The sequence below is a fragment of the Simochromis diagramma genome, unplaced genomic scaffold (genome assembly GCF_900408965.1).
Source record: "Simochromis diagramma unplaced genomic scaffold, fSimDia1.1 OVJJ01000685.1, whole genome shotgun sequence".
Taxonomy (NCBI): Eukaryota; Metazoa; Chordata; class Actinopteri; order Cichliformes; family Cichlidae; genus Simochromis; species Simochromis diagramma.
Genome location: NW_024387477.1, coordinates 9,818,838 through 9,840,839, shown reverse-complemented (window position 1 = coordinate 9,840,839; position 22,002 = coordinate 9,818,838). Strand labels below are relative to the sequence as shown.

Genomic DNA, 22,002 nt, shown 5'->3' with positions numbered 1-22,002 from the left:
TGTTTGCTCTGAAGTCAAATACACTCGCAGATGGGAGCCGACTGGACACCAGATGACTTGCTGTGATGTGGTAAAATCGTCTGCTTTGGGGCCAAGAGACGGGGGAGAGGGAAAGAGAAGAGAACAGGGGCACTGGGCACCAGATGCCCTACAAAAGTCAATGCAGTCCTGGTGGGATGCCACCACTCTGGCGCGGTCGACTCTCAAGCAACTGGACGGAGAACAGAAAAGAGCGTGCCACAGATCTGCCTGCTCTTATGTTGTATTGCCGTCCCAACGAACAACAACTATCATTACAGGCTAACAAAGGAAAACTAAAACCTCTACCTGACTTTGCGTAGGTGTTCACTGCCTGCTTTTTTTTTTTTTTTTTTTTTTTTCACAGTATCACGGCTCATCGTGACAGCGCTGTAAACATAAACTCGAGTTGGCAAACAGAGAACACGGGTTGCCTGACAGCGTGAGGTCAAAGCTGTGATCTTGTTTAGGCTCGAGGAAGAGCCGTCAAACAGCATGAACACAGGCCTGAGCACTGCAAAATACAGTACAGACACTGATTACACTGTCATTTATCTGTAAATTGGTACGCTTAAGTACATCTAATGCAACCTGCTACACCTCCTTTTGTGAAGGTCACAATTTGTGCGCATGTTAGCAGCTGTAGTCCGTAGTATTCCCGAATTTGGAAAGGTTATACTAAATTTATTCTCACTTCATGATTAAGAAAAAAATGATGGAGCTTGTACTTGTGTGACACGTGTGGTCTTTGCTTTTTGTGAAAGCTACTTCATTGAGTCTGTTTCACACTTGGTGGGTGGATTACTGGGACCCAAAACAATGCAATGCAGAGACTGAAGTAGTTTCCATAGCCTGTAGTCAGACAAACATAAAAGGGAAGTACTTTATAATGACAGCATGAGACTACATTAGGGGTGGTGCAAGTAATCAACGCAATCAAAGCCCGGACAATGCATTCCAGTGGAGAACAAGCTGCAGCTTAAACTCCCCCATGATCACTTATAGTGAGTACTAAGACAGAGACCCAACAACGTGACGCTCTACAAGCACTGCAAATTGAAAATGGCTTATCACAAGTACGACTGCTACGCGCAGGCACTTGAAGAAAAAGCATCCAAGAGTGCTTTGTCAAGACTGCAGCAAGCGCAAGACACAGTATTGTTTACTTTGTGTCCTCATCCAAGCACGGTACATTACGATTATAAACACGAGAAACCCTTCTGTTAGTAGCAGACGCGTTAAAATTGATTTCGAGAAAATGGCCTGAATGAACGACTGTTGGTAGAGGATGTAAATCATTTCTGTTATTTCCCTTGCCCACAGATTATTTTAACTGCACATTACTCCGACTAATGAAATTAATCTATGTCATAACAATTTGGTTATGACAACAATCATCAGAGTAAAAAAAAAAATTAAATATAAATCAAGGAGAGGGCTGCTGTAACGTAAAGTAATTCAGTTAATCAATGTGTCACAGCAATACTTTTGAATTTCAGCACCAGTACTTTTCTAATTAGGCGTCCTATTTATTAGGGCTAATATAATAGTATTATTATTAATGTGCTAACAGGGCAGGTAGTGAAATTAGGTGAAGATTAAATAACTGACATGCAGTATTCAGGTGGGGAAATACATATTAACCTTTGGAACAACTGTTATATTAATTGACTTATTAAAAAACAATCATTAGATTAATTTTAAAAAAGTGTAATTATTAAGTGGTGCCCCATATTATATTCACATGCATGAAAAGCAGTGGTCAAATGTATATTTGGTATATGGCACTGCTTAACAATTTACTAGTTATTAGTTATGCAATTTTGCAAATCTTGCAAAATTCCGCTTAAACCTTAAATTCTCCTACTGCCTGTTCCTCAGTGACATACATGCAAATAGATGAACTTTTCTATTTAGAGTAAGGGATGGATGCTATTTGCAACTAAACTGTATACAGACTGAGACATGCATGCGTGAGAGCGTGCACACATGCCAGTTCGACAGTAGGTGAGAGTATGTTTGTGGTATGCGTAGTGCAGTCACACACGGCCGGGGCCACGGCAACTGAATAAACACAACCACCCTCATCCCCGCCTCCACCACCACGCCAACTACCGTTACCTATCTTCCCTCAAAGTTCATGTAAATGAGCTTTAAGCACCAAACCTATAGTTTAAAATATAATCATCATTGATTTCTAGTGTAATATGTAAGACGGGCTTAAAATTTAAAATACCTGGATGCGTTAAAAGCATTTCTTAAAGCAACACCGAGACAAATCACTGACAGATCTCTAACTCAGTTGGAAAAAAAAAAAGAGCAAACCAAACATCTAAATGGACAAAGGAGGGAAAAAAATCTAATCATATCCGATGACTGATAGCACTTATGATGAGGATGGGGGGGTTAAAATATCCGGCGGTGAAGTGGTGCGTTCCCATTACGGCATCTCTCCATCTCTGAAAATGGCTTCATTAACAGGCCTGTGCCGAGAGCTCCCTCGCCGAGCGTACGAACGCGCAGTACCCCGAGGGTCCACCGGAAAGGCTGAGGTGAAGTCCATTAACACCCGACAGCTTGTTTTTTGACCACTAAATAAAACAAGATACTTTTTCTCTGTCTGCAGTATAAATAGCCTTTAGCTTAGGGGCTGGAGAGCACGAAAACTCTCCACTCGAAGTAGAAAATTAAACCCATTGATTTAGTGCTGTTGATCTGGAGGAAAGTGAAGATGTAAAAACCCGTACGAAGAGCAAGGTCACGCAATATTCAGAAGCCCATGGACCTGAGAAACAGCTTCTTATCAAAATTTACACAGAGGGTAGCCAAGCGAGGCTCTTTTGTTATTCATTAGAAGCAATTTAACAGCCAATCTTTGTTCAGTGTAACTCCCGCTGTGGGCCTAATCAGAGCACAATTGAGTTTAATGTACTAAAGACAACTGATGTTTTTCCTACTACGTCATTCATTCATTGTATCTTTTTCTGGATGAGCATGTCAACTAAATGGCCTAAAGAGATGTAAATGTCTCTATCTTAGCAGTGGTAAGGGGAAATGGGTGTGATAAAAAAAAACCCTGTTCCCTGCCATATCTCATGACCTGTCTTGCTTTTCTGGCATACATTCTGACCCCTCAGGCAACCAGAGCCGGCTACCTCGAAGCCCATGACATAGGTCTTAATTTCCCAGCACTTACACTCCAGTCATGTGTCATTTGATGAAACACAACACCCCAGTTACCATTATTTGTCTGGATACAGGATCCTTTGGAATGTATCGGATTCCTGCCTCAGGGGGTATGCACCTCGGAAACATGGTCCTACCTCCACCAGCGGCTCTCTTCCACCCTCCTCCCCCAACCCCCTCCGCTTTCCATTCAGTAAAATTCCACTAGAGGCCAGCTTGATTCGCACTGCCTCATCGCCGATCAGCCTAGCACGCATCACAATAGAGGAACAGTTTATTGTATTGAGGGCAGTTTTCCTCCTTTGCGTCACACTGCCAGCTAAAGAGTAAACACCACGCTGAACTCTACCTTTTGTGCAACCAAAGTTGAAGCCAGGTCACACTGCCATCTGTGCATGAAAGCAGGTCCCGGAGCTCTTAATGAAATTCAAATAGAAAAAAAAAACTATTTTGTGCTCTGGTGCAACAAGGGTCACAACATATCTCCCCCTCCCCAGAGAGCAACAGTTATACCATGCGGTACTTGGGCTGGTAGTACGGAGTATCTCTGAGTCACTGGCCGGCGTAATTCAGTCTAGGGAATTATGACAGTGGAAAATCATTTCCCCGGGCCGGGGATGGGAGGCCATGGCTAATCGTTCAGTAATCTGATCTGCCTGCATACTGTAGCATTCAGCTAGCCTCGCCAGCCACTCACACATGTGGACAACCCTACCGCCTGCCAACTGTCTGGATGGACGCTAGCGCCATTCAAAGACAACTCTCCAGGTTTTCCCGAGGATTACAGATGATATCGGATCATTTGCTAATACTCGGTTGTGCTGCGCTGTCTGAAATGTATTTACTTTACTCCTGCTCTCCAATACGCCTCATGCTAGCCCAGCCTAAGCCCAAAAATGCCACCTCCACATTCCGGGACAGAAAAGACACTTAAACGCAATCTACTTTTTAGAGGCTACAGTGGCGCAATCTGCCTCTCGAACTCTGGCTTATTAATCCAAAAGCTTCATTTTAATGAGGGAACATCTGACTTTGTCTGTCAGACAGCAGGCTCTAGCTGGGTTTACGTCCAATTGCAGATTCCAGTATCTTGTGGAGCTAGTGGTGTTGTAGTAATATGTGAATAAAAACCATAGGGAGCAGCTCTGTGGCACAAAGCAGTGCTTATAACCAGCAGAGAAGGTTGAGGGTTGTTGGGGGGGGAGTTGAGTTTGGAAAGATGCCTGGCTTCGGCCTCACACTAAAGAGAGGTCTGCCCCCCACACACAGAGTGGAGCTACAAGGAGCAGTGACATGGAAAAATACAAGCGCTGGCAAGTTGTTGGGCCCTGCAGCTCCCAACAATTACTGCACATAGCTTTAAATGTGATGATAGTTACTGCTTACAATTAAATTTACATCCACCTCTACAATGAGATAAGCAACGACGAAGGGCTGGAGCCTCTGATCGACAGCCGATCTCCCTCTGTTCCCTGTTAAAACCTTAAAATCTACAATGACATACTGCCTGTGATCATGCCTCATTCTGATAAACGCTCAAGACGCGCCTCGGTGACGCGATCTGTCATACAGCATCATACCCGCGCTATTTTATCAACCTGCGTGTATGTGTGTGTGTGCGCGCGTGTAGGCATTGTAGCCCTGCTGCGCTGTTTCACAGGTATATCTAAGTGAAAAGATGTTGATATATGATCAAATGGATGCGGCAGCAGTGGCAGCCTTCATCAGCTGAAAGCGCTAGATCACAGCATGGTTGGCAGCCAGTGGGAGCAGTCAGATGGAGGGTTAGAACAACCAGACAAACAGTTGGCACGGATAAATAGAACGCAACTTAGGATCCGGCTTTCCACAAAATTTTGACAAACAAATGACAGCAACCTCACTCCTTAAAAAAATATAATCTGAAAATGGAATAAGCCCCACTTTTTTTCTCTCTCTCTCTCCACAGATGCAGGGTGGGACATTTGATAAACAACACATGGCTTGGAAATAGCAAAAAAGGAAAAGAAAAAAAAGTTAAGCAATGGTCAAATGAATCTCTTGATACATAAAATCAGCAGGGCACTGCTTTTCACTTGCAAAAATTTGCTCTGCAGCTGAGGCAAAATGCAGGGAAAGTCCTTGTGACTTTGCCAAATACATTCTGAGCGTGAGTCACTGTTCTTTAGTAATCTCTTAGTCACTTGAGGTGCACACTTCCATGCTCCAACGCCCCAAGGCAACAGATTTCAGGCAGGTCTGGACTGCCTACCCCCCTTTTTTCTCTCTTTTCTTTTTTTTTTTTTTTTTAAGTGTTTATAGTTTTTAACGGATGCGGTGCTTGGTGGAGGCATGCATTTGCTCTATTTTACGCCAGACAAGAGCAACAAAGCAGGCTCACAGAGAGAAGACACAAATCGTATCTGAGCCTTCCTTCTGTGCATGGCTGGAGCCCTTTTACAACAACCACCAAGCCACATGTAAACATATCAGAACCGGGTGCCTTTCTCGTGCATTTGAAAATGTCCCACTTTCTCAGAATACAAAAAAACCCTCATCTGGTTAATAATTTGACCTAATCAGCTTCACATTATTAGTTGTAAACAGTTAGTAAATTAGAAAAATCAATAAACAAACACCAGCATTTAGATGACTCCTACAGGTATCTGATAAATCCCATAATAACAGCTTTTAACAAGCAAGTTTCAAGAAAAAAATATGATCACCTAAATCAAATGAAGTCATATTAAAGCACTAGTTACACTCCCGTGCTAATCTTTTGTCCACCTCTGCCACGCGCAGCAGACACTCGCATAAATCTGTTATTTTACGCACACTATCATTCGCCTTTTTAACCACAGCACTGTAACAGGTCTGCTGTTAACACTGCGGCCGGATAGCGCAAACTTATGGGAGGGCGATAATTTCCTAACACCGTGCACACTGAGCCACAAAGTTGTAGAAAGCAGTTCTGCTCGGTGCCGAGCTGTGCCGTCTGGTCCCCCTCGATAAAGGAATTCCCGTGAAAATCACGGAGCGGTTCTATCCTGAGCACAAACTTCCACCCGACGCGCTCCACGACAATAACGTTAGCCCCTCGATCACCGCTGCTACGTGGACGAGCGTGAAATCTGTGCCGAGGGGCCGCCACCATAATAACAACGCCGGGGCTTTATGTTCCCAGCTAGTGGGCAGAGAGAGAAAGAGAGGGAGATCAGGCCGAAAAAAAACTGGCCTCATCTCCGTCTGCGCCAGACAACTAGCCTGGCCTGGGGAGACCGAGCGACGAGGCTTTCGGTCGCCTACCAAATAGCAAAAACACCGCGACGCTCCGTGCGGTCGTGTCGATTTTCACTCACCTTGTCCGTATGTGACGACGCACGGATGTTGTGCACACGAGGCCGACCGGGTTGAATGTGGTGATTTAAGCGCGCCGGGCTCACGTCGTCTCGGTTTGCTGTCGGCCGTGATGTGGAAGCGGGCAGAGCGGACTCGGCTGGGAGAAATCGGGAAATGTGAGAAAGACCCTCTCTCCTGCAGCTCTGTGCACAGGCAGTAGCCCATAACTGTCGTCAGGAGGCGCCAGCGCGGCGCATTTTTCCTCCTTCTGATATGCGCATGCATGCATGCAAGCTACAGAACTCCTCAAAGAAATCACTGTGCGATCTTGTTCCTGCAGGAGATTATTGCGGGAGCGTCCCTGATCGACAATGCGGAGATTATTTGTCTTCTTGTGCTTCCACGTTTGTCGAAAACTATTACAATTGCACTTAAAAGTTTTTGATATTTTTTTTGGAAAATGGGTAGTTGAGGGAAAGGAATGCTATGCGCACAAGGAGCCAACATTTAGGTCATTTAACCGGTTTTGCATCAGTCTCTGTTTCCTTATAAGAATCACTTACACAGTGTTGAGTCATAGTGGCTTTATCACTGCATTACTACAGTTATCCTTTCACACTACAGTATTTTCATTATCTTGTGAAGGATATGTCTAATGGAATACTTGTATTTGCAACCATATTCTTGGTGATGCTTAATAATACAAAACATTTCACAGCAAACATCAATATCTTTGAATCATCTGCAATAAAACTGGTGACGACGGTCCATAATAGCCTAAATAACAACCAACTGTCTGTCATGTCATGTGCCAAACAGATTCACACAGTATCAAGGCAATGACTTCTTGAAGCAGCTCTGTAACACGAAGCATCTGAGATGCGGCAGCACACCTACACGTCCTCTGACCTTGTGACTCTTGCAGTTGGTGATTTTAATTACAGGCCGGTTAATCCGAGACAAAGCCGTCCTTCAAAACAACTGACTCACATGATCAAGGAGAAAGGGTCAGAAAACTCATTAGGACAAAAGGGCTGTGCCCAAAAGGTTTGCTTTGTTCTGCTATAGGGCAAGAGACTGCCTGTTCACCCCGTTTGAAGAAAAACAACAGGACAAGGCCAGTGGAAATTTCTGCTCCCCTATTATGTAAATATGATTACTCAAACCCTCAATCATTAACAAACGGAGCCACCTATCTGATAGAATTCAACCAGTTTATACTTGAAATCCTAAATCTAAGTAAGAGATCAAAAGAAATAGGACAACATGGGGATTTTCCACTTGGAGGTGATCATAAAGAATCCCAGACGCTTCATTTTGACTTGCTAAAGGGCAGCTGCATGCTGCCAGTGCTCCAGACCTCCATCTAATCCCTGCCCTCTGACTCCACAACCTCTCTGACCTTAAATAAACATTAGGGACTTAGTTGCCATCTGTAATCTTCAACATCCTTTGGCCCACTAATTGGAGTTTCACACCGCAAAGACACCCTGACCTGAATCAGAGCAGGTGGATAGACAAACTATGTGTGCGTGCGTGCGTGCGTGTGTGTGTGTGTGTGTCGAGGACACAATTGGCTTACACAAGCTCTCAAACATCAACCAAGCAGTCTGTCTGTCTCCTGTTTTTCCCTGTCTCCGGAAATAGCACTTTGCAGCCTTTGTTTACAACAAATATCTCTGTATCAGCACCTCAGTTAAGCAAATAAAGCATTAAAGTCATTTTAAACCTCCCCACAGGCTGTAAGCGATATCATATTAGGTCACTGATTTTTTAAGACATACTCAAAAAAACACCAGTTGCGTTTTCTGTTTTTGGGGTAAATTAATATTATACACCTTCACAATTAACAGTTCGTGTCATAGAGCCAAAGGGAAAAGCACACAACAAAAACACACTCAGGTTTACACCCAAGGTGCAGATGGACGAGTCGGGGTTAGTATTTCTACTATACTCACGGTTATTCTCTGATATTTACTTTCCCATTTTATTTTATCGTAAACCTGATAGTTTCTTGAAATAGAGCGACATCCTTAGGTGAAACGTGGCTATCTGGCCCGCGGTGCATTGTGGGCTTTTGTAGTCTCGCAGACTACACAAGATTCCCACATCCCGCTAAACTAAACACATCCTCAAACTGACTCCTGATAGAACACATCCTAGACTTAAAAGTAAAAACAATAGTCAATTTAAAAATGTGTCGCCTTTCGCCCAGTGTAGAGCGAGGTCTGCAGGGTTGCCAGTTCTGCAGTTTTCCCGGAACTGGGCTACAGTTAAAATGCTGCAGGATAAATATTATTGGTTAAGTAGACACATTTCGAAGGAACTTACATGTACATCTATAAATACAAATTCATTTTTGAAAAGAAACAATGCATACATGAATTAAGCAGTTGTATACATGTTTACATATCCCAGCAAACTGGTTCTAGTTCACATGTCATCCACTTACAGGTACTCTCTGCCAGCCGCTGCCTGTACCGCTACCAGCGTTGGCTGATGTGGGCGCCAGTTTTGATTGGCTATTGGGGTGGTTTTTCACGCACAGACCTGGCAACCCGTTCCGGTTGATCCACAGTCTGCAAAATGGCGACTTCCCTAGGCTCCAACACTTACAACAGACAGAACTGGGAAGACGCGGTACGTTTTATTGAGGTTATATGTTGCCGAGTGGTTTCAATGATTGACGCACATTATGTTACGTTTCATTTCACGAGTTAATATAATCGCGAAACACGCTAGCTTTTTATTAAACTAGTCAGTTTTCTTGATAGTTAGCCTTCCGCTAGCTAGCGGTAGCTAGTTGTAGAAGCGTGGCTGCTAGCTTCGTTAGCTCACCTGTGTACATTATTGCTTTCGATATTTTACATTAGTTCATGGAACATACCTTTTTCCACTGGATCCAACGAGACCATATTATAGAGTGTAGTAAAAACGGCAGTGACTGAGCTTACAGCTATGATTGCTAACGTAACCTAACCCTGCGCTGTGTGATAGTTAACTGGCTGCACCTATAAAGGCCAGCACTAGCAGGCTAACAATGCTAAAACGATGGTAGGCGGGTGAAAATTTGCTTATATAAATGAATATGAGGAAACGAAAAAAGCCACATCATCCTGGGTGGAACCGCTCTAAGTGACACTGAAAAAACGAACCTTCTTGTTAGGCAGGTTTGACAGCGGTGTTGTGAAAATATTAGAGAAAATTTAGTCTAAAAATAAAATTTTTACACTACTGGGTAAATTCAACAGCGACTGATTGTTATATAAGGTCACAAACAGACCAGTCCTTAGTTGGAAACAAAAAACGTGTTTGTGACCTGCCTAAACATTACTTACCCTATAAGGCAACAAATCAGTTTCCCTTATTGAGCTATGACACCACAGGGCATTTATCCAATGTTGGTTTTGTTAAGATGCTAGACTATAAACTTTGCAACCCTAGATTATGTAGATGACGCTTCAGCCATAAGATCTGCCTATATTTAGATGTTTGGCTGATGCTGTCTGTGAGACGGATTAGGGCAAGGCCGTTTTCAGCACCCAGCACTTGGACTGAAACAGCATCCTTTAACAGATGGCAAAATATAGGTCCCATAGCACGACTTGTATTCAGTCTTACCTGTACATGTGCCAAGGTGCTCACAGCAGAAGGTGAAGCAGAGATGGGGAGCCAAGTCGGTCTGTTGAATAACTTAATTCAAGGGATTGTTGGATAAACCGAAGATTACAGTGCTTGATTTTCACGGTTCTTCTTTCTCAGGATTTTCCAATTTTGTGTCAGACATGTTTAGGAGAAAATCCTTACATTCGTATGGTGAGTGAGCATCCCTGTGCCTTCATAGCAAATTCAAAACTATTTGCTTGTAGTGTTAATACCAGCAAATGTGCAAGTCCAAATATGGTCATGCTTTGTTTTACAGACCAAGGAAAAATATGGGAAAGAATGCAAGGTATGTTTTTTTTTTGTTTTTGTTTGGGGGGGGTGCCTTAACTGTTTAAATTGTACATATTTAGCCCACATTGTACAGGCCTTTTTGATGCATGACAATAAAGGGCTATTCTATTCTAATACGTCGCTCTCCGCCTATCAGATCTGTGCTCGGCCCTTTACAGTGTTCCGATGGTGTCCAGGAACACGGATGCGTTTCAAAAAGACAGAAGTCTGTCAGACCTGCAGTAAAATGAAAAATGTTTGTCAGACATGTCTGCTGGACCTGGAGTATGGTGAGTCTCCTCTGGGTTTTGTCGCTGTGCAGATTTCATGAGCCCCTCATTTATATAGTTCTGAGCGTAACCCTCCTGTCGTATCTTGTGTTTGACAGGTTTGCCTATCCAAGTCCGAGACACTGGACTCTCCGTTAAAGATGAGGTTCCTCGGTCAGATGTGAATAAAGAGTACTACACACAGAACATGGAGAGAGAGGTAAGCTCCTTTCTCATGACTGCAGTATGATTTTTTTTTTTTTTTGTTTGTTTGTTTTGGGTTTGTTTATTTTTTAAGTTGTTATGCTTGCACAGTGATAACAGTCTTTACTGGTCCAATGTCTGATCCAGTGGTTTTTTTCAAGCAAACATAAGAGAGATTTCCCATCCATCATGCCTCTCTGGACTTTTTTGTTTACAGATAGCCAATTCCGATGGCACTCGGCCAGTGGGCCAGCTTGGTAAGGCTCCAAGTTCTAGTGATATGTTGCTGAAGTTGGCTCGGACCACACCATATTACAAGAGGAACCGGCCACACATCTGCTCCTTCTGGGTCAAGGGAGAGTGTAAGAGAGGGGAGGAATGTCCCTACAGGTGAGTGCCATGATGCTAGTCTCCATGGAGCTGATTCTTTCTTTTGATATCAGCTCACATATATTAAGACATCGCTATGGGTTAGTTGAAGTTTCATATCATATTTATTGTTTTTCTGTTGCCCTCTTTACACAGGCATGAGAAGCCCACAGATCCTGATGACCCTCTAGCAGACCAAAACATAAAGGATCGTTACTATGGCATCAATGACCCAGTGGCTGACAAATTACTAAAGCGGGCTTCAACTATGCCCCGACTGGACCCACCAGAGGACAAATCCATCACCACTCTCTACATCGGGGGGTTGGGAGACACTGTTACAGATGGAGACCTCAAGTAAGCATTTCTGTTTCATAATGACCTCTTTTACAGCTTGGTGTGATAATTTATTGTTATGCCTTGATGCCTGGGACAGCCGTGGCTGGAGGCATTGTGTTTTTGGCTGTCTGTTCATCCATCTGTTCCATTCCTATCTTATCTCTCTCATCACTATTTAAATCAGGCACAAACAAAGATGAGCTGGTTAGAATAATACAAAATACAAATGTCTAATTATACTAAAATGATCATAGCGTATGTATCTTTGTATGCTCCTTATTGCCTCCAACACAAGTGCACTAATCTTGATGAAACTTTGTATAAACATTGCCTAGGGCCCTGTGAGTGCCAACATTTATATGGCCTATAGGAATATTTTATAGAAATCCCACAGTCGTTTATTGTTGTACATTTGACAGTTCAATTGAGCGGTGCAGTGTCAGAATAGAATGTTGTCACAATATAATGTATCATAGCATTACACTGTAATGATCGTAGCATGTGTATATTTGTTCCTTCTCCGCGATGCATAAGCAAGGGCGTTTGGCAGTAATACAAAATGCTGATGGGATGTTCTACGAGAGCAATTTGCTGAGTTTTACTCAAAGAAATAAGTCAGGAAAAGAAGAAGAGATTGTGGTCATATGTCACGTTTGGTCAGATTCTAAATTGGTAACACTTATCTTTCGTGCCTGCTTAATAAACTCTTCTAAAGCTTCCGCTACATGTATTATTAGGCTAGACAGCTGTTGTTGCCGGCTAGAGGGTTACAGCCACAAGCGGATATTGTTATTTCTACTTACTTTGTAAATTTTGCTGTGTTGCAGTATTTTTATTTCACTATTTTGTGTATGATGATCTCTTATCTGTGTCATTGCAGGAGTCACTTCTACCAGTTTGGTGAAATCCGAACCATTACCATAGTCCAAAGGCAGCAGTGCGCTTTCATCCAGTTTGCCACGCGGCAGTCGGCTGAAACGGCTGCTGAAAAGTCCTTCAACAAACTCATTATTAACGGACGAAGACTCACTGTCAAGTGGGGAAGGTAAGAATCCGATCAAAAGTTAAACATTGTCCAGCTTTGTGAATATTAAGAGCAACACCAGAAGGTACTGAATCCATTAAAGGGGGTTCATAACAATGTAAATTACAAAACATCATTTTGCAATCTGATTTATAAGCTTAACTCCCATAAACCCCCACCAAGGAGAGCCATTTAGGTAAAGATGTAAATTTTAAAAGTGATAATTTGCCATGTTTAAAGGTAATGCCCTGACATAATGCTTGACTCAAAGTGGAAATGTAGAAAGAGTTTAATCAAATTATGTCAGGCAGGAGGCTTAAAATTGTTTTTGTCCTGGATGGTGAATGTTGCAGTGCCATTAGTCATTGTCTGACTTGTGCTGTGTGCCCATTTAGGTCCCAGGCAGCAAGAGGAAAGGAGGGAATCAAAGATGGTGTCAGTGAGATGGGTACCAGACTTGATCCTGTACCTGGACTGCCTGGAGGTGAGTCTGGAAGAGTGTGAGGATGTGTGTGTGTGTGTGCATGAAGAACATTTAGAGTCGTTCTTGCGGCGCTGAGCATTTGTGGTAGGTGTGTATGGGCAGGATTTCAGCTGTGCTTGATTCAGGGTTGAAAATGTTCCTTATTTATCTTATACTGAGCTATTCAGTTCATCATCTGTCCCACACCAGTCGTTTTAGCTTTTCTCCCTTAAACCTTCAGTTCTGTACTGACACTGGTGGGGAATAGAGTCACTGCAGAGGGGAAAAAAAGCTGAGTGAATGTGACTTTTGGAGTAAAGCAAAGAGTCTGCCGTTCCTTTTTTTTCAGTGTTTCAAGGTAGTTGCACTTTAGAGCACAAATAAGATTGTGTGCAGCTCCACACAACCTTGGAGGAAGTTGCCACATTTGCAGATTTCATGTGAATCCAAGTGGAACGGACACTTCATCTGCTGTGACTGCGTATGTACTGCAGCTCAGGTTCAGCTGTCAGACACAGCGAGCAGAGGAGAAAGCGAGCTGTTGCATGCTGTTTGATGTCTGCATCTAATTCTTATTTGTTGTTTTACAAACTCTCAATTAATATGAAATCTGTGCATGTAGAATTGGGCTAATTTGGCAAAATCGGACATAAAAACATCTTGCTGGCCTGTTGCCATTTCCTGTTTAGTTTCTAAAACTTTGCTCTTCTTTGCACTAGCTCTGCCCCCACCGCCAGCTCTAGATGAAGAGCCTCCTGCTAACTACTTCAACCTTGACCCCAGCTCCTCTCCTGCTGTCATGAACATTGCATTACCCCCACCTCCAGGCATCAATCCACCTCCTCCAGGTAAAATTATGACTTATTAATGTGTATTTTATAGTATAGTTTATGAAAATAAAATTTTAAAAAGCCATCAGTCTTGGTTTAGTCACTTACATAGGTGTACACAGTTTGTAATTGTAGATACTTAGCATGTTTATTTCCTTTGCTCCCTTAGGCTTTGGCCCTCCAATGTTTCACCACATGGGTCCTATGGCCCCGCCTATGCCCCCTCCAATGAGCATGAGACCTCCAGGTCAAATCCACTACCCCTCTCAGGATCCTCAGCGCATGGGTGCCCATGCTGCACATGGAGCACGTCATGGCGATTAGCGGTCGGAGGGAAGTCGTGCTGTTATTAGATGTCGCTCTTCTCCTTGTTTTCAACCTGGTCAGGACACATTGCAAACTGGCGGTGAACCCAAAGGCAACGTCTGGGAGCAGGACATCGCATAGAAAACCGTTGGGTTTTTTTGTTATGTTTTTTTTAAATACTCCACCTGCAGAGCAGTGAATGATGTGAAGAAGCACCATCTGTGTCTGGAGAGACGACAACCAGGATCTTGCAAGTTGTCAAAAAGTAGCCAAAACGGCATCTGAACACCGGAGCCTAACGTTTTAAAAGACTTTAAAAACAAGAGCGCTGACCACACGGGTTTCACCTCCTGTGGTAGGAACCATTGTGTGTATATATAAAATGTTTTTCCTTAGGTTAAACTTGTATTTGTCACATTGTGTGTAGTATAACGTGCAGTTAGATTCTGTTCATTTCAGTTGACTTTTTTATTTGACATCATCTGACTTACTTTATTGTAAGGCTTTCTTTGAATATTGTTTTCATTTGTCATTAAAACGGCTAACTTTTTCCATCCATCGTCTCTGTGTGCATTATTCATCATTACTTGTATAACAGTGTATGGCAGCTTCTGATTAATAGAGAAGATGTAAAGCTGCAGAGTGAAGGGAAAGGAGAGGGAAGGCAGACATTGAGACATTGATGGGATCAGATACTGCTCGAGGTGACAAACAGGAACAATAGGTAGGACTGATCAGCCTGTGGCAGCATTGTCCTGGACTTGACTGAGTGTGTAATGAACTTGGGAGTTCGCCTCAGCTCATCAATCCACTCGGCAGTAGAAAACCACTTTGTATATCATGCAGGAGTACTTTTTTTCTTCTTCTTCTCCCCTGCGGTGCTTTAGGATTAACAGAGGGTTCGTCTTTGTAGGAGGAGAAGAGCGATCATAGGCCAGAGTTTCAGTCTTTAGCTTCTTTTAGTCTGTCAGCTTCTCTTCATAGTTCATTAGATTCAGGGCAGTAATCGGGTCCCCATCCCCTGGGTGCTCTGTTGAAGTTGGGGCGACGACACATGCGGTCCAGAGCGATGCCAGGAAGTTGCTGGGATTCTACAGCCTCAAAGCTGATCACCGGGATCACCCGTTTGCTTGCCACAGCGCCCCCAAATGGCATTGGAGATCTGAGAAACAAAGAAGAGTCTTTTAGTGGTTAAGTAAACACTTTATGGTGGAACATTACCTAGAAGTGTTAGCTTACACTCCTTCCCTTTAAAGCGGGTGTCTTTCACATGATACCTAATATGAATTTGGAAGTCCCTGCTCTAAACAGAAGGCTCTTTTAACGGTTAAAAAAAAAAACCCTAACAGGCATTGGGGGTGAACTTGACTCCTTTACTCACACTGTTGCTCTCACTGTTAAGAGTTCAGATTTAATTAAGCCTTCATAATAACTGTAAGTGTGTAAAAAGATCCTTCCACATTGGCTTCAGTTTCAACCTGGCTGTCAGAATTTATTTATCTGACACCTTCAAGTGAGTAAAGCCAGTTGGTCTTTCATATATTCTCCGTTTATCCGTCTGCCCAAGCGTAACCTTTGTCCTGCCCTCGCTTGTGTGATGCAATTCCTTGTGTGCCATGAGAAACGTGATTCTCTTTCGTGTGCTGGTTTGTCCTGTGGGGCCATTTAAAAGCTTGCAACCCCTCAGTAGATCGTTTTTCAAGAGCCAGTGTTCAAAATAGCCATCACAGATACGTCACTCCTAAGGAAGTGCAAGCCAGACACTGGATTAATTTTCAAACCATGGAAACATGGAGCGGAGCCGACGGGAAGATATGATAGTGATGGATAAGGTGGTGAGGTCATCTGTGGGACTATTTGTAGAACTGTGGGCTTCTAACAGACTAAGATTTACCACTTTTTGATTTATTTGGTGTGAAAGGGCAGATTTACCTGTTGAAGCACCTGTAGTTGGAAGCCTGTAGTCTTTGTGGGGGCTGGGGCAGCTGAGTATTGAGGGTGTTCAGGAGCTCCTCATTGTCTCCCAAAGCTTCCATCCATGGTGAGCAGTAGGATTTGGGGATTACCGTTGTGTTGAACTTCTCACGAGGAATTTCCTTCAGAGGGCCAGAATACCCTGACATGAGCAAAAATGTAGTATCAGCGGCTAAAAATAGCACACCGCTTTGGGCAAAGAGAAAAGTTTGACTTCATTTGTGAGTGTGTGCTAAATTCTATGTAAATGAGCTCAACTAAAAAAAACTCAAAACCCACTAGATAAAAATCATAAAAGCTCTCCTTATTAAAGCAGACACAGATCTAATATGAATATGTTTGATATCACCCCTGTCAATAGGAAATAGGAACTACAGTAATTAGATCTCAGTGTGAATCCCTGATAATAAACAGTGCTTATCTCACTGTCAGTCAGAGTGTAAGCGGTGCCTTCTGTTGGGGCAAACACACAACAGCACTCGGCAAAGATGCTCACACTTAATTGCTTTCTACAAACTGCCAACTCTCCTGGCACCAATAACCATCAAACAAATCCATGTGCCCGATGCATTTCCAAAACAAAGGTGAGCACTTGCAAACCAGAGTGTGCTACAATGACCATGCATTGCTCAAGCGTTTCCTCTATCCAGGCACTGGCATTGCAACGAGCAAGTCTCATGGCTTGTGCTTTTGGCAGTCCTTGGCACTCCTTTCATTGTCGTGTATTACCTGGAGCCAGGACATCAGGACTGCCCTTCTTTGCTACAGTCTTCTGAAGGTTCATGACCAGGCTATGCTTACCAGGGATGGAGAAAGCCTGGTTCTCTTTTCCTGCCTGCACCTCTTGGATGACTTGCTGGGTAGGAATGGGCTCCGCATAAACCTAGGAAAGATACTGGGTTAATTTACTTATTACTTTCCTAACAAGTTTCCTTGTTGTGATGTTGATATGGTAGTAATTCTTCATGATGTGAGGTAAAGTGGCCTCTTGCTGTACTACAAATACACTGCACAAGGGCCAAGAAAATGCTTTTTTGCTATTAATCGTAACTGTTTGATCCATGTAGCACACTAAGCTGTTACAAGAGAGCATACACATGAGAAACAGTTTCCTAATCTCTCACTTTCTTACATTACTGGTGTTGGCAGCACTCTCTACTGTGAATCTCTCAGCCCTCTTCTGTCTCTCCTGAAACATGCGAGAACCCCGATTAGAGAGAAGGTTGAGCTCCTCCATCATCACGTCTTTTGGAACGCTAATCTTCTTCCCCAGGTTCAAACCTTGTGCAAAACAGGATACACAAAGAGATACTCACGTTTTTAAAACTGATTACACGTGGCATTTTTTAAGTTACAGCTCATACTACAGAAAATAATTTGCTTCAAGATTTTGTGCAGTGAGGCAGCGTGGATTTGACCCTCCATAAATACTTTTAGCTGTTGGTGCTAATTAATGATGGCAGCAACTTGCAGACGTTTGGAAGGAGAAGGGCAGTAACAACAGGCTATTAAGGACCTTTGGCAAATCATAAAGTTCCCTCTGGTCCTCTTATTTCTGTCAACATTAAACAGCTGAGAGGGACTTATATATAAAAGTAAAAGCATGGGAAGCCTCACTTAGTTGGTATCCTCAGAGCTTTTGCTCAGGGTCTCTTCTTGTGTGATATCCCGGCACTGTGGAGGGTCTCAAATAGCCTCAAGGTGATGTCAAGAGGTGTGTAATGTCTGTTGTGGTCCAAGGTTGCATGGGTAACCGGCATATAAATAGGCTCTTTGGATGAAAGACTTGTGTAAGAGCGGCTCTCTTACTTGCACATGATAAGTGTTTGGGGAGGTTTGGGCATGTGCCATCCTGGAGGAGCTGTCTTTGATCAGCTTGTGTAAAATTCAGTGGTGGGAGTCACATTTTGCTGAGTTTAGGAGACTTAGTTTCAAAGCGTAGCTGGTGGCCAAAACTGGAAAACAAACAGTGCAAATGGGATGGTCCCCACTGGAATGTGCAGAGAATTTCAACAGCATTTTGGCCTTCAGGGGATTTCGGTATACTACAGTTCATTTCTCTCCAGGCAGTGGGCTAGCATGTGCTGATGTTTGGCTCAGTTCAATCTGTTGGTCCCAGATATGCTATATGTCACACGGGACATGGGCTCATATCCACACGTTATTTTGTGGAATATGAGGAACTGTGATCCTGCATGAAGAAGTTAAGAGTAGAAGAGAAGTATGTGAGGGTGATACAAGACCTGCATGAGAACAGTGAGAGATTGGTGAAGTGTGTGGTAGGAGTGACAGAAGGGTTCAAGGTGGGAGTGGGATTACTTTCAGCCCCTTCCTTTTTGCAATGATTGATGGAAAAAAAAAAAAAACGTCGCTGGCAAAGGTCTGCAGCCTTAACCCAATTTCCTTCGGGGTCAACCTTCAGGATCAATAGAGTTTTATTGAATTGAATTGAATGGACGGGCTGACAAATGAGATTGGACACTTTTGTGGACTATGATGTTTGCAGAAGACATCTGTAGTGAGAATAGCAAACAGATGGGAGAGAGCCTGGAGATGCGGAGGTATGCTCTGGAGAGAAGAGGAATGAAAGTCAGTAGAAGCAAGACAGAAATCATGAGTGTGAATGAGAGGGACAGAGGTGGAAAGGTGAAGATGCAAGGAGTGTATGCAGTAAAGGTGGATGAGTTTAAATATCTGGGGTGATCCAAAGCAATGGACAGTGCACAAGAGAGGTGAAGAAGAGAGTGCAGACAGGGTGGAGTGGGTGGAGATGAGTGTTAGGGGTGGATTTGTGACAGAAGGGAAAGGGAAGGTTTTTAAGATGGTAGTGAGACCTGCTATGAGGTATGGTTTGGAGATGGTGTCTCTGACAAAAAGACAGAAGGTGGTGCTGAAGATGTTAAGACTTTCATTGGGAGTGACCAGGATGTACAAGATTAGAAATGAGTCCTATAGAAGAGGGATAGTGGAGAAATGATGCTGAATATAGAGGCACGAGAAAAAGAAAACACATACAGAGGACATGCAGAGAGCCTCTGTGAGAGATAATGGGATAAAGGTAGATGATCTAAATGGACCAACTAAAAGAAGAAGTAGACCAACGTGCATAAAAGCATTGAAACTAAAATGCAAATGTTTTGTACACATATGTCAGTTCTATTTCCTGATGTCCTGACATAGGCAGTAATAAAACAAAGCATCTAAAATACACTTACCTCCCCTGACTTCCTTAGACAGACCCTTAGTCTGCAACAACCTCTGCTTAGTCATGTGATTCACGTCTGACTGCATCATCATTCACAGCTTCCTCTAAGGAACACATACATTTTCATCATCAGTATAAGGGCTAATGTGTAATTTTTCCCATATAACATAAACACAGAATCTTTTTAACTCTAAATAATTTTTACTGCTTCTGATTTAGTGACATTTTATAATTAGATATTTTTATATCACTGATGTTGATAAAACTTAGCTATGCCACCCCTCACCCATATGCCACAAATCCTTAGCAATGTAACCCAGTACTTAAAGAAAAATGTTTGGATTCTGTGTAAAATGTAAGAAATACAGATTGCAAAAAATTACAAAAGATCGAAAACCAATTTCTTAAACGAGAAACTTAAGATTAATCCATACAGAATATGTTAAGTAGAGAATTATCTTTTGGTCAGATGGATTATAAACAACTTCTTGCACAAATTCTCTGCATCCTGTGGACTAAAAAAGAAAGGGACTATCCAGCTTAGAGCTGGAAAGCACCTACCTGCAATTTGCAGAGACTATCCATATTATGCAAATCTGGAGAGGCATTATTGATGCTGAACGTTATACACAGGCATCGGAACATACAGTTGGGTTCATAAATATTTGGACAATGACACAACGCTTGTAGCTGTGTCTCTGTACACCAAAATAGATTTGAAATCACACAGTCAAGATGTGATTGAAGTGCAAGTGTTAAACTTTAATTCAAGGGGTTCTATAAAAGTATGGCATTAACTTTCAAGGAATCGCAGCCAATTTTATAAACAGTCCTCAAAAATAATTGGGCAAAGTAACATACATACAAATATAAGGATTGTCTATTTTAAGAAAATACCAATTGTACTGATTTGGCTACTTCAGATCTTTAATATTTAATTTGCCACAGAATAACAACAGAGATAGGCCTCACCTGGTCAAGAACCTGCTTGTAAATCAAAATCCAATTACTTATGATCCTCTGAAAATGCGGGACTGTGTTTAAAAACGCCTGTGATTCCCTAAGAGTTCATGTATTTTTTTAAACCCCTCAAATTAAAGCCTAAAGGCTACACTATAGTCACATGACTGTCTGATCATAAATCCACTGTGGTGGTGCACAGAGGCAAAATTACGAAAAGAGAAGGTCTTAATTATTTTACTAAAACTAAACCATATTCATAAGATCATGACTGTAAAGTTAAAGACTCTGGGCTCTAAACTTGGGTGCCTGCAGTCCGGGCCTGTCAGTCACTGAGAGTGTTTGGTGCACCATGAAACCCAAATTATGACAAGGGAGACCGCAAACCGTTAAGTAGCTGAAATCGTATATCAAGTGAGTACAAGAAAATAATAAACTTGGTCAATAAAGTCCTCAAACTCTTACAGGCTGTCTGTCGCCTGTAGAAAAGTAAAAAAAAAAACCCAACCAACCAACCAACCAAAAAAACAAAAAACAGTATAAAAACAGTATAAAAAACAGTTTTTGTCAAAACAAAGTTAAAAATTAATAAAATCATGTCAGTGTTTACATTTAATCTGCTCTCATTTCACATACATATAGTCAATGATGATTTGCACTGCATCACCATACTCTTTTTTAAAAAGGCGGCCCAACTTTCTTTGAAAAAAATGTATATTCTGCAGATTTTTTATTTTTTTTGGTACACACGTACTCCGGTCATGCGTTATAACCTCATGGGTCTAAACAAAACGGGCAGATTACTTCTTTACAATGAAAATAAAAATATTCACTTAGCTGTTCAGTCATGCTTCTGATAAACAGTCATTTATGAATCCTGTGTCTTATGTCACTCCTTATTTGGATCATACAAAGGTTTGCACTCCCCTTATTTTAGTCCTTACCTGCTTCTCTTGCTTCTGCTGCCTGCCTGTTTGCCGGGTGTTGGAGCTGGTTGGGGTGTTTGTGTGGTTTGTTCTTTTACTGTTGCTGGGATGCTTCCACGCTCCACTCTGACACTCCTCAGCACAGAGGGAGCAGTCTGTATAAAACTCATCCCAAGATGCCTCCAGTGCTTACCTCACTGAGTTTATTTTAGCAGAGGGGTAAGAGGGCGAGGATGGATCGAGGGAGTATTTGAGGAGGAGGGGTGGCACTAGCGATTTAGGGAAAGGGACGAGCACAAAGATTTACATCCTGACCTCAAGCTTCTGTGATGATAAAAATCGGATCCCTTCAGCGTGTGTGTTTGATGACAGCAGCTGTCCAGACACTTGCGCACTGAGGCCAAGCACCCAGCCTCCCCTGTTGCAAACTTGGACACTAGAACGCGGTTTTGGAGAAAGAGCTTCAGGACTGATCCGAGGTTGTGGCTCTGAATCTAGTTTGGTTGTTCTTTGAGTTTCTAGAGGTGGGAGACCTTTAGCTGAGTTATTCGGCTGTGTAAATGATCACAGTAAGCAACCATGCAATACTTTTACTATCTGGATTTAATTTATTTGTTGGTTTACCAACTGCAGAGAAACTCCAATAGTGACTTCTGCATAAATACTTTTTGCCTT

The 22,002-nt window shown here is 42.6% G+C and overlaps 3 protein-coding genes across 5 annotated transcripts in view; 1 reads left to right on the top strand and 2 right to left on the bottom strand.

Annotated features, from left to right (window-relative positions):
* LOC120724255 (bifunctional heparan sulfate N-deacetylase/N-sulfotransferase 1-like) overlaps positions 1 to 9,696 on the bottom strand; it is a 52,881-nt gene extending 43,185 nt beyond the window's left edge. The window contains exon 1 of one of the 2 annotated variants that reach the window (XM_040016357.1): positions 9,410 to 9,696. The gene's annotated coding sequence lies outside the window, so the exon portion shown is untranslated. Of the gene's footprint in view, positions 1 to 6,542; positions 7,208 to 9,409 lie in introns of those variants that run through there. The other variant, XM_040016358.1, reaches the window with a different exon arrangement.
* On the top strand, positions 9,015 to 14,818 carry rbm22 (RNA binding motif protein 22). The gene is made up of 11 exons (XM_040016359.1): positions 9,015 to 9,162; positions 10,285 to 10,338; positions 10,445 to 10,474; positions 10,616 to 10,748; positions 10,847 to 10,947; positions 11,149 to 11,321; positions 11,457 to 11,657; positions 12,520 to 12,684; positions 13,059 to 13,147; positions 13,846 to 13,974; positions 14,126 to 14,818. The coding sequence occupies exons 1-11, from the start codon at positions 9,109 to 9,111 to the stop codon at positions 14,278 to 14,280; spliced, it is 1,284 nt and encodes a 427-aa protein (XP_039872293.1). The 5' UTR covers positions 9,015 to 9,108; the 3' UTR covers positions 14,281 to 14,818.
* On the bottom strand, positions 14,429 to 21,492 carry LOC120724259 (myozenin-2-like). Of its 2 annotated transcripts, none has more exons than XM_040016361.1 (6): positions 21,346 to 21,492; positions 19,452 to 19,545; positions 17,369 to 17,517; positions 16,966 to 17,119; positions 16,195 to 16,378; positions 14,429 to 15,424 (listed from the first exon to the last, which is right to left on the bottom strand). In XM_040016361.1, the coding sequence occupies exons 2-6, from the start codon at positions 19,531 to 19,533 to the stop codon at positions 15,241 to 15,243; spliced, it is 753 nt and encodes a 250-aa protein (XP_039872295.1). In that variant the 5' UTR covers positions 19,534 to 19,545; positions 21,346 to 21,492; the 3' UTR covers positions 14,429 to 15,240. The 2 variants fall into 2 exon arrangements, with proteins under 2 accessions (XP_039872295.1, XP_039872296.1); XM_040016362.1 differs by having other exon boundaries at positions 17,038 to 17,119; positions 21,346 to 21,488.
* Between the last annotated feature and the right edge of the window lie 510 nt (positions 21,493 to 22,002).